General features: G+C 44.8%; 4 protein-coding genes across 4 annotated transcripts; 1 reads left to right on the top strand and 3 right to left on the bottom strand.

Annotated features, from left to right (window-relative positions):
- Positions 1-174: 174 nt before the first annotated feature.
- EAE98_004270 (uncharacterized protein) lies at positions 175-1,587 on the bottom strand (the record flags this gene model as incomplete). The annotated part of the gene is made up of 1 exon (XM_038951890.1): positions 175-1,587. The coding sequence occupies one exon, from the start codon at positions 1,585-1,587 to the stop codon at positions 175-177; it is 1,413 nt and encodes a 470-aa protein (XP_038811426.1).
- Positions 1,588-2,450: 863 nt separating this feature from the next.
- EAE98_004269 (uncharacterized protein) lies at positions 2,451-7,205 on the bottom strand. The gene is made up of 4 exons (XM_038951889.1): positions 6,045-7,205; positions 3,354-5,977; positions 3,220-3,304; positions 2,451-3,158 (listed from the first exon to the last, which is right to left on the bottom strand). Exons 1-4 carry the CDS (start codon positions 6,166-6,168, stop codon positions 2,911-2,913), a joined length of 3,081 nt encoding a protein of 1,026 aa, XP_038811425.1. The 5' UTR covers positions 6,169-7,205; the 3' UTR covers positions 2,451-2,910.
- Positions 7,206-8,712: 1,507 nt separating this feature from the next.
- Positions 8,713-10,221, top strand: EAE98_004268 (uncharacterized protein; the record flags this gene model as incomplete). Its single annotated transcript, XM_038951888.1, has 1 exon — positions 8,713-10,221. The coding sequence occupies one exon, from the start codon at positions 8,713-8,715 to the stop codon at positions 10,219-10,221; it is 1,509 nt and encodes a 502-aa protein (XP_038811424.1).
- Positions 10,222-10,608: 387 nt separating this feature from the next.
- On the bottom strand, positions 10,609-12,479 carry EAE98_004267 (uncharacterized protein; the record flags this gene model as incomplete). Its single annotated transcript, XM_038951887.1, has 3 exons — positions 10,609-11,297; positions 11,356-11,963; positions 12,439-12,479. The coding sequence occupies 3 exons, from the start codon at positions 12,477-12,479 to the stop codon at positions 10,609-10,611; spliced, it is 1,338 nt and encodes a 445-aa protein (XP_038811423.1).
- Positions 12,480-12,575: the final 96 nt, after the last annotated feature.

The raw sequence follows: 12,575 nt of genomic DNA, 5'->3' as shown, positions 1-12,575 counted from the left end.
CAATCACAAACAATAAACACACTGTACAAAGATAATCTGGATTAATGTTTCTCGTCTAATAATCTAATCTAATGCATCTATTGGGCCTACGAAGATCTAAAAATCTTGCCGATGCCAACATTTCCCTATAATGTATGATTCGTAAGAATAGTACAAACCCATCATAACCATTCTTCATCCAGAGACTTTCTTCAGAGCACCACTCTCTTTGGCAGAATCCCCAGAGCGGTTCCAGCTCACTCTCTTAGCAAGCTCCTGTCTGACTCCCCATCGTCCTTTGTGAGGAGTTGGCTGTGGAACATCCAGTCCAAAACGCGAATACTCTGCCCATTGCGTACGATAATAGCCCGCACCACGACCCGAAACTCCCATTGGGAGAACTCGCTTTGTACCACGGAAATCTATCTCGCCATCATTCTTATCAGGCATACCCCAAAATATACCTTCTACTGTTCTGCCTCCTCGTGCTCGAATGCTAATCGTACCAGTGCCTTTCTCAGATGATCCAGAGAATGTTCCCTTTCCGTGCCATGTGAAACCCATTGAATCGTTGTGTGTGAGGTCTTCGAGTCCATCATCCAAGCAGAAGAAACCCTCAACTATTCCGATGTCAAAAAATCCCATCACTTTTCCCTGTTGCTGGTCCACGTGAAGACGAACCATCAAACCCTTCGACTTTGACGACCAATCCTCTTCTATCTCCCTACTAGTGATATCATAAATACCTGTAATCATATCAACAAAACTCTGTTGATCATCCTCTGTCCATTCCTCAACCCGTGATGTATCACCCTTTGGTGAAGGTGTTGAACCAGCACCATCACGTTCAGTGTGTGACCTTGTCATTGTAGATCTTGGAGTAGGAGATCGTGGCTCTTCATCCTCCTCAATCTCCGCATATCCATTCCATTTATCAAGAAACTGTTGAATAGACATATCCACAAGACAAGGACCGTGAGGTATCTTGCCATGAAATTCACAACGACTACCTGGAAAGCCAACACCAGACATTGCGTCAAAGTGTCCCCAAATCTTGCCATTGCCAAATCGAATCTTGCCGACAGTAAAGGAAGAATTGAAAGTCTTGTGTGGTATCTTTGAATTTATGCCACGCCATTTGAAACGATACTCTCGAGTAGTAGCAATCTCATCATCTCCATCATCTGCGTCATCATTATCGTCTCCAGACTCTTCACTCGATTCCTTATCTTTTGCTCGTGCCTCGTGGAACTTTGAGTATTCAATATCTGCCTTGAAGTGCTCTTGACTAGGACCAGGATCAATAAGTAAAGAACCTTTGAAAACGTCCAATTCAAAAGTACCCAAGAGACGATCATGGTCCCAGATCAGTTTGATGCGTGAAATGTAACCTAGACCAGGGAAACTGTCTAGCTTAACTTTGTAGGTGGCCTGCATATTTCGCAGACGGTCCCGATAGTATTCATCTTGAAAGGTCATCGCATTTATATGCTCGTTGTCGCGTTTGCTTCGATTGGCAGCCAAGCACTGGGCCATATTAGGGATCTCATTTTGACTAGAGCCTTGCTCTCCAGTCTTCTTTTTCCCGGTAGTTTTGCCGAAAAACATGTTTTAAATTGCTAGGTTGTAAGTTGAACAACCAAAAAATGATTCTGGAGGTTTTAAAAGATGAGGTGGTATATTTGTTTACTCGAAGTGCACCGTGCCAACCTGCTTGATGAAGCAAGCACGTTGTTTGCAACTACCACAACTTCAATGTCGAGACATACTATTTGGTGATGAGTTGATAAATAATCCAAGGGCTGATGACGTTTTGGTTTTCCGCTTCTGAGTTTGGAAATCGAGAGAAGTGATTCCGTCCATTCCACTTACCTACCAGATCTCCAAACTTGGAATTCTTCTCCCCTTCCTCAAGTCCATGAGAGGAGATAACATACACTAGTCAAGAAGTCGTTGTTTCCGTACAGCTTTCTGACATGTGGTGTGATTTCCGAACTCCCGTCAATGAAAGCGCCTTTAAACTCATTGTAGACTACTTCACGAAACCAAAGAAATCGAAATATGGAATTTTCTCCTCGACTCTACTTTCAGACAACGTAAATGACATGAGACTTCAATATCGAAATGAATGATTAGAAATGTGAAGAGTAGTTCTTTTGACGAAGTCTCAAAACGTCTGAGAGCATGCGAGTGTCGAAGTTCAACGTAGACGGCAAAATGTACTTCAGGGCTTCGAGGTCCCGACAGATTACTTGATTATTTGAAGCATGAAGGACCACTTGATTATCAGATTTGGACTTGGGTGATAACAAGAATATCTTGAATCCGGAGACGGTCGGCCTCATTTGGGAAATGTGTGGTGTTCTAATATTCACTACCTGGCCACACGAAATCCTTCATCCATAATCTCACAAATATCGGTACAGATAAAATCACACTGATCCATGGATGCGTAATAAATATCTCTACGCCATTTCCAAATTAGTATTACAAATGACATTATTATTTGTGTTGACGAATAACACTGTATGAGTTCTGAAACTCTTTGGCTTATGCAAGCTCATCTAATTCAGAGATCCGTATCATGCACGATCTCATCTCAGGAAAGGCATCATCCCATACTCGATCCAACCTAATTCATAATCTTGCTCTCCATCTCAAACTCATGGCCTAGATTAAAAGATATTGGACACCCAAGGCTCGAGCACGAGCTATCCAATCATTTTCTGCGACGACCGTCGATACCATTATTGACAGCGTCATTATACCAAGCCGTTGGTCTCGTTCCAACATGACTCTGGACGACTTCGGATTCAAGTCGCATTGTTAAATTTGTTTCCAAACATCCATCGTTCAGGCGACGTTTCGTTCATTTGTGTCTCGGCTCTCGGACTCTGTAAAGGGTGAATATCATTTGACTATGGTTGGTTTTTATCTCAAGTCAAGATTATTCAGATCATCTTGGACACCCAAAATACCAATCGCATAATGAATTCTCTGATGAGTACTAATCACGAATCCCTGATCAGTTGCTTGCTGCTGTTGCATCGCAACTCTTTCCCCATTGCGTGTAACATTCACTACTTGTGGACTTACTCGCTCGTCTCTCGTCCTTGTGTACGGTGGACCTCTCCCCATTTCTCCAGCCTTGACCCAAGATGTTTCGCAACCGGAAGCGACTTGAAATATATTAGTAAAGGTAGAGACATCAAGTTCATAGAGAACGAAGAAGTTACATACTAGCAAGTGATGTTTCCCAACCCGTCAAACGAGCCACATCGTTAAGCCGGCATATTAGCCATGTCCGCTGGTCCGGGTTTTGAAACTACAAATGGTCAGTACAAGATTACAGTACTCAGATATTACAGACTTACTTGAACGCCCGCCAGAAAGAGACAGATTGTACTTTCCATAAGTGCTGCACCAACTCCTGGATTGACTTGAGGTGTCATGCTTAGGTCTGGTGCAATGCCAGCAGCGATGCGACCGAGCTCGTTTGCAAAGAACGCTGTCTTACGAGCCGCCATGCCTGCGGCTACCATTGCTGCTGGTGGCATAGAAGGATGAGATCGATGACAGGAAATAAGACCCATGTAATAGTTCATCCAGATGCCAGCAATACCATAAGTTCGGTATTGTAAAGCTGGGCCAAAGGGAGTTTGAGTTGGGGTCGAGAATTCGTCGCCTAAAGGTTGAAAGTCTTCACCAAAATGATCTTCAAGTACACTGAATGCATTGCGGATATCCTGCCACTCTTCTTCTGCCTCAAGCCTTTGAGCCTCAAGATCCATATCTCCGCCCTCTGAGCTTTGAGGAGACGAAGAATGCGTTGGTGAAAATCCCATAGGAAGAGTTGGCTCCTTAACATTTGGTACCATGCCTGCAAAATTTGGCATTTGATTACTCATAGGGTTGTTCGCAGCTTTCATTGCTAACGTCTTCCTCTTCAAGTCTTTGGCAGCGAAATCTGCAAGTCGTCCCATCAACAGAATGAGATGATCAAAAGTGCCGTAAACTGCGTCTAATCGACCTAGTGGTGCACGCGGAGGGCAAAGACTCCATCGATCATACTCAGCGAAGAGCTTTCCTCCACCTAATATACTTTGGTAAACGTCCTGTTTAAAGTACCACCACACAAGGTCGCGTTGCATTTCATAAGTTTCAATATCCTTGGGGCTATAAATTCTGTCTTCGGTATTCTCCCAAACTTCATCGATAATGTGTCCAAAGTCATCGTAACGAAGTCTTCGGCCCATCAATACACCAACAATATTTTCGTCCACATCTTCTAATGAGGCTGCGAATTTACGTTTTTCTTCAATAAATGTTTTACCCATATGTATCTGCTCCTGACGATAGCGCTCACGGTCTTCTTGGCGCAGCTGTGCCCGCATGTCCTTCAGATGGCGAGTCATGCCAGTGAAGTCGATGTCTCTCACAAGGGTCCTTCCCCCAAGCAGATGGTTACTCCACTTTTGATGATCAGCACACCAGCACTCATAAAACGCAAGCAGCATTGTTGCAGCCAAAGTAGCAGGATGTTCTCGGCGTCCAGGCACGCATACGCTCTTTGCAATCCTTCGTAAAGCAATTGCGTAGTGCTTTAAAGATGCGGTTATGTGAGTGTTTTGCAGTTTTGCAATGTGTAAGCTGGCGCAAGCGAGTATTGCGTGGAGAAGCGCTTCATTTTTCAAGGCAAGCATGGGAAACGTGTAAGTCCAGATATGTTGTTGAGAAGATGGCACGGGTGTCCCCCGAAATATCAAAGAAGGATTGGCAGGATTCCGCTCGAACATTGAAATACTCGGTCCAGTCACATTGATAAAATGACAAAATATTTTAGCCGTCATACTATCATTGAGTGGAGATGACCGTAGTGAAGGATTGTAAGCCAATAGCATATTAGATCGATCGAGCAGTGAGGTAAAAGAGCGAAGACTTTGATCTTGTGCATTCTGTCGAGCTTGGAGGGCAATCACTTGTCCAATGCCATAGTCCATGTTCCGAGCATTGGAAGTATCATATTCGTAGTCATCAGCCCCTTGATCATTATCCAGGCTCATTTCATCATCGTCAAATGTGCGTTCATTTCCCCGTTCAATCGTCGCATAGTTCTTCTTGTCGATGGTATGATCGTCTGGTTTTCTTGAGACCGTGCGATGTGAAAAGGTTTCATCCGATATATGACTGGCCTGCTGTGCCATGTCAAAGGGAGGTGTATATGCTGTTTCTATAATCGGTGTCACTTGGTTTGTGAGTGGGACATGTGACATACTTGATTTCAAATTAGGTGGGTGAGAAAAGGCCGGTTGTTGCCAGCTTGTATTACTCTGAGTGGTCACCATAGGTGGCGAGAGAAGCGAAAATTGTGGATTTGTATTTTGTGTATGTTTTTGAGGGTAGGCATGGGGTGTACTATTCTGGTCAACAATCCATGGAGAGGGACTGGACTGCATAACGGGGAAATTCCCAAGCGGTGATTGTTGCTCAAAGAGAGCATTAAAATCATAGTGAGTAGGCCCTAAACCTGGAGGGGATCTGTGTTCGGGAGTTGGTAGGTATGAACGATCCACGGTATCTCTTTGGGCTGATTTTGTCTCTGGGGTTTCTTGAGAGGTGCTCCTTTGGACTACTACGTCTTGAGTCGCGCGACCGGAGAAAACGTGTATGGCTTGTTCAAATCCTTGATTTGTCTCATTGGGCGGTCTAGATGGAGGGCTATGATATGTGCCCGAGTCACCTGGTTTCGGTGCAAGATTTGGTAATTGAACTTGCATAAGAGTAGAAGGTTTTGGGGCCTCAACACGACGCTGATTTGACCGACCAGATCCCGATGAGAAAGTTGCCTGGGAAGAATTGGCAAATGGTCCCCGGGTTGCACTCAAAGGATCCTTGAACACAACTCGCTGGATGTAGCCCTCACAGTGCCTTTTGGATTTTGAACAATTTTGACATGTTGGCTTTTCCTCCCCACACTTGATCCGTCGTTTTCTACATGCTAAAAGCAGGGTAGAAATGTCAGTCATTTCAAACACAAACCTAGCTTTGGTGCGGCTTAGACTCACTTAAGCATCCCGTTTTCGTGCGCTTCCTACCCTGAGCCTTGGAACCAGGTTTTCTTACACCTGCGGGACTCTCTTCTTCCTCCTCCTCCTCGTTTTCAAGATCCTGCGATTTCTCTGGATTCATATTGAAAATGACCGTGGGTTGGTTTAAGCGTAGTTATATCTCCCCTCTTTAAATGGACGATTCAAACTCGGACCTCATGATTCCATCATGGTAGTACTCGTGTAACCTTGGGAAACGTCAATTTTCGGTAGGTTCACCCGTGAACTCGGGAGACCATAATATATACTACAATAATCGAACAAGTCGATGGAATTGAGACAATGGTGATATTGCCACCACGAGGGATTATTCACAGTAACAACCAATTTGTGTACCCTAAGGGATGTGAATCATTGTTATTTGCAACTTCAGTTCAAATGTGTCATGCCAGATGAAGTATAGCCAGTTATGCGTTGACGTTTGGTGGTGTATGCAATTGAAGTCTGGTGTGATACCAGTATTTGGGCTTAAAGGTGGGATTAACCCAAAATCGACAAGGGCTGAATAAGATGGGTTCCAATTTCCAAGGTAAAAGGAGGTTGCTCAGCTAGGTAAGGTAGATGTTATCGATTATCTAGATGATATCATTGAATGGCGACAGCAAGGGCGAGGCAACAATGACAGTAGCGATAGCGACGATGATGGTAACGGCGATGGCGATAGCAAAGTTGATGGCCAAATTTGGGTGTAGAAGAAAAGGCATCAAAAGCAAAGAGAGGTTTGCAGGAAAAGAAGCATCCAGTCTCTTTTTCTCAAAATTCACACGTCGATTTAGTCCGCGGTTCCCTGCAATAGGTTACGGTTGTTGTTTTTTTGGTGGATCTTTCCTCTAAGGTTAGTTGAACCGAGCTTCATCCAAATTGGAAAAATCGACAAATTGGAAAGTAAGAAGGAAGTAGGAATTGAACGCATCACTACAGAGCTGGCTCTACGTTGTAGTGGATATATTTTCGAGATGACTACAGTATGTCAACCTCTGCTCGAGTAGCCAGTTTTAATTTTTGGTGGCTTGCCGGATGAGAAGATCCCCTCATAAACTCAAAATGTCTTTCGTTTGCAAGGCTGCGTGGGATAAGAAACGATTGGCTTGAGCTTATGAAAACCCCATGAAGTTGGGCTTATGGGATTCAAACAAGGCTTGACATCAAACTTAGGCACCCAAATAGACTGGAGATAGACTGGTAACACTACCCACCCACCTTGATCTTTTACATTCGGATGTAGGAAAGGAGGAGAATGAGGTGTTAGTCAGGGGTTGATGCAGAATGCTGCCAATGCCTGCCATCGGTCTATTGGGTTTCCCATGTAGTATTTTCTCATGGACCACAATACTTACCCATATAAAAAAAGGAAAGTTAGCAGCAATTCGTACTCTGTACACTACATCGTATATTCATGCCCTCGTGTTAGAGGTGGCCAACAGTACTGCCAATTAATTGAACATTCAACAGCAGCATTCCAGACTCCGTAGTCCATAGATACCTTCCATCGGGGGCGGAATCTTGGACTCTCCGCTTGATATCAAGCTGCCAGCTCTACCGGTACCATATCATCACCGCTCCAAATTAGATATCCTTGTCTTGGAAGTTGGATCGTATTTCCGACGGAAAGTATGCAACTAAGGTTGGGTGTTCGGAGAAGCTAACGATCTAGACCATACTTGTAAACGACGCCGAAAGCTTTGTGGCTTCAACTATTGACCTTCAATCCCTTGTATGACAAGCTAGAAATAATGGCAAATCTCAGAACTCCTCTCGTGCCCTTTTTGGCCGATTGTAAGAATGACAGGCTGATGATTCCAATCAATATCTTGTGATTTGTATCCATGTTTCCCAAAGCCACTACTAAACCTTACCCCTGTTCTACCGACCCAGAGAAAATCGGTTCGGCCGTCTCCCACCTAGAGCTGACCGTTTCATCACCGCGTTATGACCTACAGCGATCATTCTACATAAGTAGTATTGTACGATATATAAGGAGAGTTCCAGATTAAGACACATTCGCCATCATAACCTAAAGCATTACCTAGGTTCCAATGGATGTGTAAAACTCTTTCTCTATCGGCAGGTCCCCGAGGGAAGCAAACATCTCCAGATGAGGGTATCATACCAGACGCATATCACCGCATGTTAAGACAATCGATTGGTTCAAATGTCAAACTGTAAAACAAGCACTCGCTGTCCACGTAAATCATCACGGCAAATAATCAAATAATCAAGATTGAATAAAGTTAAATGGAGGGCGAATCAGACATTATTCATTTTCTTACTACTAATAAAACTGACTGCGAAGAAAAATTACTAGATACCTACTAGGTAGGTGAGTAGGTGAGTAGGTGAGTAGGTGAGTAGGTGAGTAGGTGAGTAGGTGAGTAGGCAGGTAGGTAACCTCGTAACATCGTGGTACCCAAATAATTGAAATTCGGTCGATCGATCATCATATGGTTCGGTTAATAAGCTCCCCAGAAGAATGCGCTAGCTGAAGCAAAAATGTGGGGTCAAAATTTATCATCGTTATCGAGTTTATCGCAGCAGAAAAAAATTAATTGTCTAGAATTTATCTCGACTACCAACCTCATAACTATCAATCCTCACCACATCAAGCAAACATTGCCATTTCTTCGCAATGTTCGCAGTTCCAGGATGGTCAGTCTCGCCGAGTCTGTTAAAAACTCAAAAAGCGGAGCCTGTTGCTGCAGCTTCAAAGGCTGATGAAGAAGGAGCGCCTGCCGAGACGAAATCTAGCAAGAAACGCAAACGCGCAAAGAATCCAGATGTCAACGCAGCGAACTTGTCGGAACTTTGGGATTCGGTCATTGAAGGCAAACCAAAAGCAAAGAAAGTAAAGAATGCTGAAAAGGATGGAGAAACAAAAGAGAAGAAAGAGAAGGTAGCCAAGGAAGTCAGCGCAGGTGAGGATGAGAGTAAACCAGCAAAACCTTCAGATGAATCGACAGAAGTTTCGGAATCCAAAAAAGAAAAGAAACACAAGAAGAACAAGAAGGACAAGAAAGACAAGGACTCAAAACCATCCGACAATGACCAATCTTCGAAAGACGATACCTCCAATGCTGCCTCGAGCAAAGCTCCTCAACCTCCCAAGCCCGCAGCGAAATTAACACCACTCCAAGCCTCTATGCGTCAAAAGCTCATCTCCGCCCGTTTCCGTCACCTCAATCAATCTCTATATACTACTCCATCCGCCGAATCCCTCGCCACCTTTCAACAAAACCCAGAAATGTTCACCGAGTACCACGAAGGTTTCCGCCGTCAAGTAGAGGTCTGGCCCGAAAACCCCGTCGACGGTTACTCTCTCCAAATCCGCCAGCGCGGTAAACTCAGACGAGATATGCGAGGTCAACCCGCCCAGGAAAAGACCGATCTCACTCCATTACCAAGAACAGACGGTACATGTCGCATTGCTGATCTGGGATGCGGCGACGCAGCTCTCTCTACAGGTCTCCAAAAAGATCTCAAGAAACTCAACCTGAAGATCCACAGTTTCGATCTCCAAAGTCCCAGCCCCCTCGTTACTCGTGCGGATATCGCGAATCTCCCTCTCGAAGATGGAAGTATCGATATCGCAATCTTCTGTCTGGCGCTCATGGGAACCAATTGGATCGACTTCATCGAAGAAGCCTTCCGCATTCTCCGCTGGAAAGGTGAACTTTGGATCGCCGAAATCAAATCCCGCTTCGGTCGCGTAGGAGGAAACAACAAGAAAGTCGTCGAGCACAGCGTAGGCCACCGCAAAAAGAACCAACCCGTCAACAAGAAAGCCATCAAAGCCGCCGACGACGAGGAAAACGAGGCAGATCTCATGGTGCACGTTGATGGTAACGAAGACAACAAGCAGGAAACCGACGTTTCGGCTTTCGTTGAGGTCCTTAAGAAGCGAGGATTCGTTCTGCAGACGGAAAAATCGGTAGATTTGAGTAACAAGATGTTTGTCAAGATGCATTTTGTTAAGGGTGCAACGCCTATCAAGGGCAAGTGTGTACCAGTGCCAAAGGGTATGCCAGAAGGAGAGACGTGGAAGAAGAAGCCCAAGGCTAAGTTTTTGGATGAGCCCGAGGAGGTACCTGTTTCCAGCGAGGCGGCAGTTTTGAAACCTTGTGTTTACAAGTTGAGATAGGGGGAACGTTGATATGAGTTTGTGGGTGAAGCGTACTGTAATTACAATGAAAGCGATGAGCACATGTGTAGCACTATCTTAGGGATCAGATTCGCCCATTTCATAATTTAAATCACAAAGGAGCAGATATACCATGAAGAAAGAATCAAATGCATCAAGCCACACATCTGCTATGCTAACGCCGGTTTTGCTATTTAAGGTTTTATCGTCAGACCACATCGTCGGGAAGATCAAGTCCTGTGTCCTCTGACTTTGATCCTTTCTGCCTCTCATTCGTTCCTTTTCGCCATGCGACGCCATGCCTGCCTGACCTTTGAACATATTATTGTTTGAACGCACTCTGTACTGTATCATAACCTAGCGCATCCAATCCAGCCCAGCCCCAATCTATCCTTGGAACAGAAGACCAGCCGCATACTGAACATCTCCCCCACAAGCCGCCAACGCATTAACAGCTTCATCGCGCGAGAATCCTAATGCTACAAGTTGATCTATACTTTCTGCTGGAAACGACGGCTGTTGCTGCTGTGGTGGGGCGGATGGAGCAGAAGCAGCTGGTGCTGATGATGCGCTCTGGGGTGCTTGCTGTCCTGTCGAAGGCCCTGACACTGCACCAGATTTTGCTCCGATGGTTGTTCCTCCTGGTCCCTCAAGTTGTGGCTCCTCTGCCCTCTCATCCTCCATATTCTTAGGAATATCTGCCTCTCCCAAAAAGCTAACCTCGACACCTTGTATGATGAGTTTGTCCTTGGACAAATCTATACAAGCTTGATGTCTCTTTAACATATCCAAGCCCAAAAGTAAATCGACATCTTTGCCTTCCATCACGGTGAAGCTGCAAGGAAGAAACATACTCCCGATCTTAATCTGCGCAGAGTGAACTCGGCCAAGGATAGCGGCGGTACCAACTCCTCGTGCGATACCTGCGAAACGTTTGTCGACCAGTCGCATTATACCACAATCTTCAGCACATTTGGGAGACATGATGGTAGCTTGGGCACCGGAATCGACGAATGCCTTGACTTTGTGTCCGTTGACTTCGACATCGATGTATAACATATGAACACGGCCGAATACTATTGATTGATCAGGTTAGAAGCTTGGCGCAGGCAGAATGGGGTACCTCATGTCTACCTTCGGGATTGTGCTCAATAGCATTTTGCAAATTCTCCTGCACTCGTTGCTCACGAATCATCTCCGCAATCCTCATTTGCGCATCAACATCAAAAGGATCGGCATTTAAATCCGCAATCTGCTGTCTCCGCCTAGCCTCCTCACCTGCTTCCCGGCTTCGCATTTGGTTCAGTACTGCTGCAAATCGTTCTGGACTATCAGCAGCAGCAGCCAATTCCGGATTTTGACGAGCGACCTCTCGTCTCATTTCCGCGTTGCCTATCAATTGTAATCTAATTGTCTCTGGATCTGGCTGTTGTTGGCCTCCTCTTCCTGGAGGTGCGCGAGCAGGTTGCGAAGTTCGTTGTGCGGTGGCAGCAGGAGGATCTCTGTATTCCCTAACATGCAAAGCAAGCATTTCTCCATCACCAATCTGTAATTGCTCCATGGTCTTATTGTCATCGTGTAGTAGTTGGCCATTGTGGTATAGATGTTGATCTCTCTTAGGGATGCGAGATTCGGCTTGGACGGATTCCTTCAATGTGCCCACCGTGGTGTCTTGAGGTATTTCGAGAGATATGAGATCTGCATCGTCATCTGTAGGAGCAGTAATGGTTAAAGTGATACGCCTAGGTTTGAAATGATTAGCCTCAGCTCACAAATCAAGCACTTCTCTTGGGATCTTCAACGAACATTTTGAAGATTATGTCACAGGTAGCACTTCTGTGGCAGTAATAAGTATTGTACTTTTCAATATTAGAAGACTGTAGAAAGTAGAGGATATTGTGAATATTAGAAAATCTGGGTTCTCAAGAGAAGTAGTGAAATTTGTGGGAAAGATTGAAACTATGAAGTTGAAGTTGAAATTGTAATGGTGATGGTGATGGTAGAGGGGTTATTAACTAGGAATTTCGGTCAGAGCTTGGGGGTAAGTAGTTATCCATGTATGACGAGAGAAGGCTGACACTGATATTATTATATCTCACCACTCCAGTATCGCCTGAAATAGAAGCGGATGAAGCTAGTAAATTAGAAATGGAGACAATTTGTTTGTAGCGAATATCTATCTATCTGTGAGGTAACCGGTAGTGTAGAACTACATACACGGTACATGGCAAACTTTGTACCGCAGAAAGTTCTAGCATCTATCTTTTTTGTTTGCCTCTTTTTTTTTTGGCTTTTGAATGTACTGACTGCCCAGGTGTACTTGCATTGCACCTAGGTATCTTTTCCCTCATTCG

This window comes from Botrytis deweyae (assembly GCF_014898535.1).
Source record: "Botrytis deweyae strain B1 chromosome Unknown BDEW_008, whole genome shotgun sequence".
Lineage (NCBI taxonomy): Eukaryota > Fungi > Ascomycota > Leotiomycetes > Helotiales > Sclerotiniaceae > Botrytis > Botrytis deweyae.
This window is presented reverse-complemented; position numbering and strand designations above follow the sequence as displayed.

Coding starts and splice junctions, on each gene's coding strand:
- EAE98_004269 (XM_038951889.1), bottom strand. CDS start 6,168: ATGAATCCAGAGAAATCGCAGGATCTTGAAAACGAGGAGGAGGAGGAA. Junction 5,978..6,044: donor CACGAAAACGGGATGCTTAA/GTGAGTCTAAGC, acceptor CCCTGCTTTTAG/CATGTAGAAAACGACGGATC. Junction 3,305..3,353: donor TCTTTCTGGCGGGCGTTCAA/GTAAGTCTGTAA, acceptor GACCATTTGTAG/TTTCAAAACCCGGACCAGCG.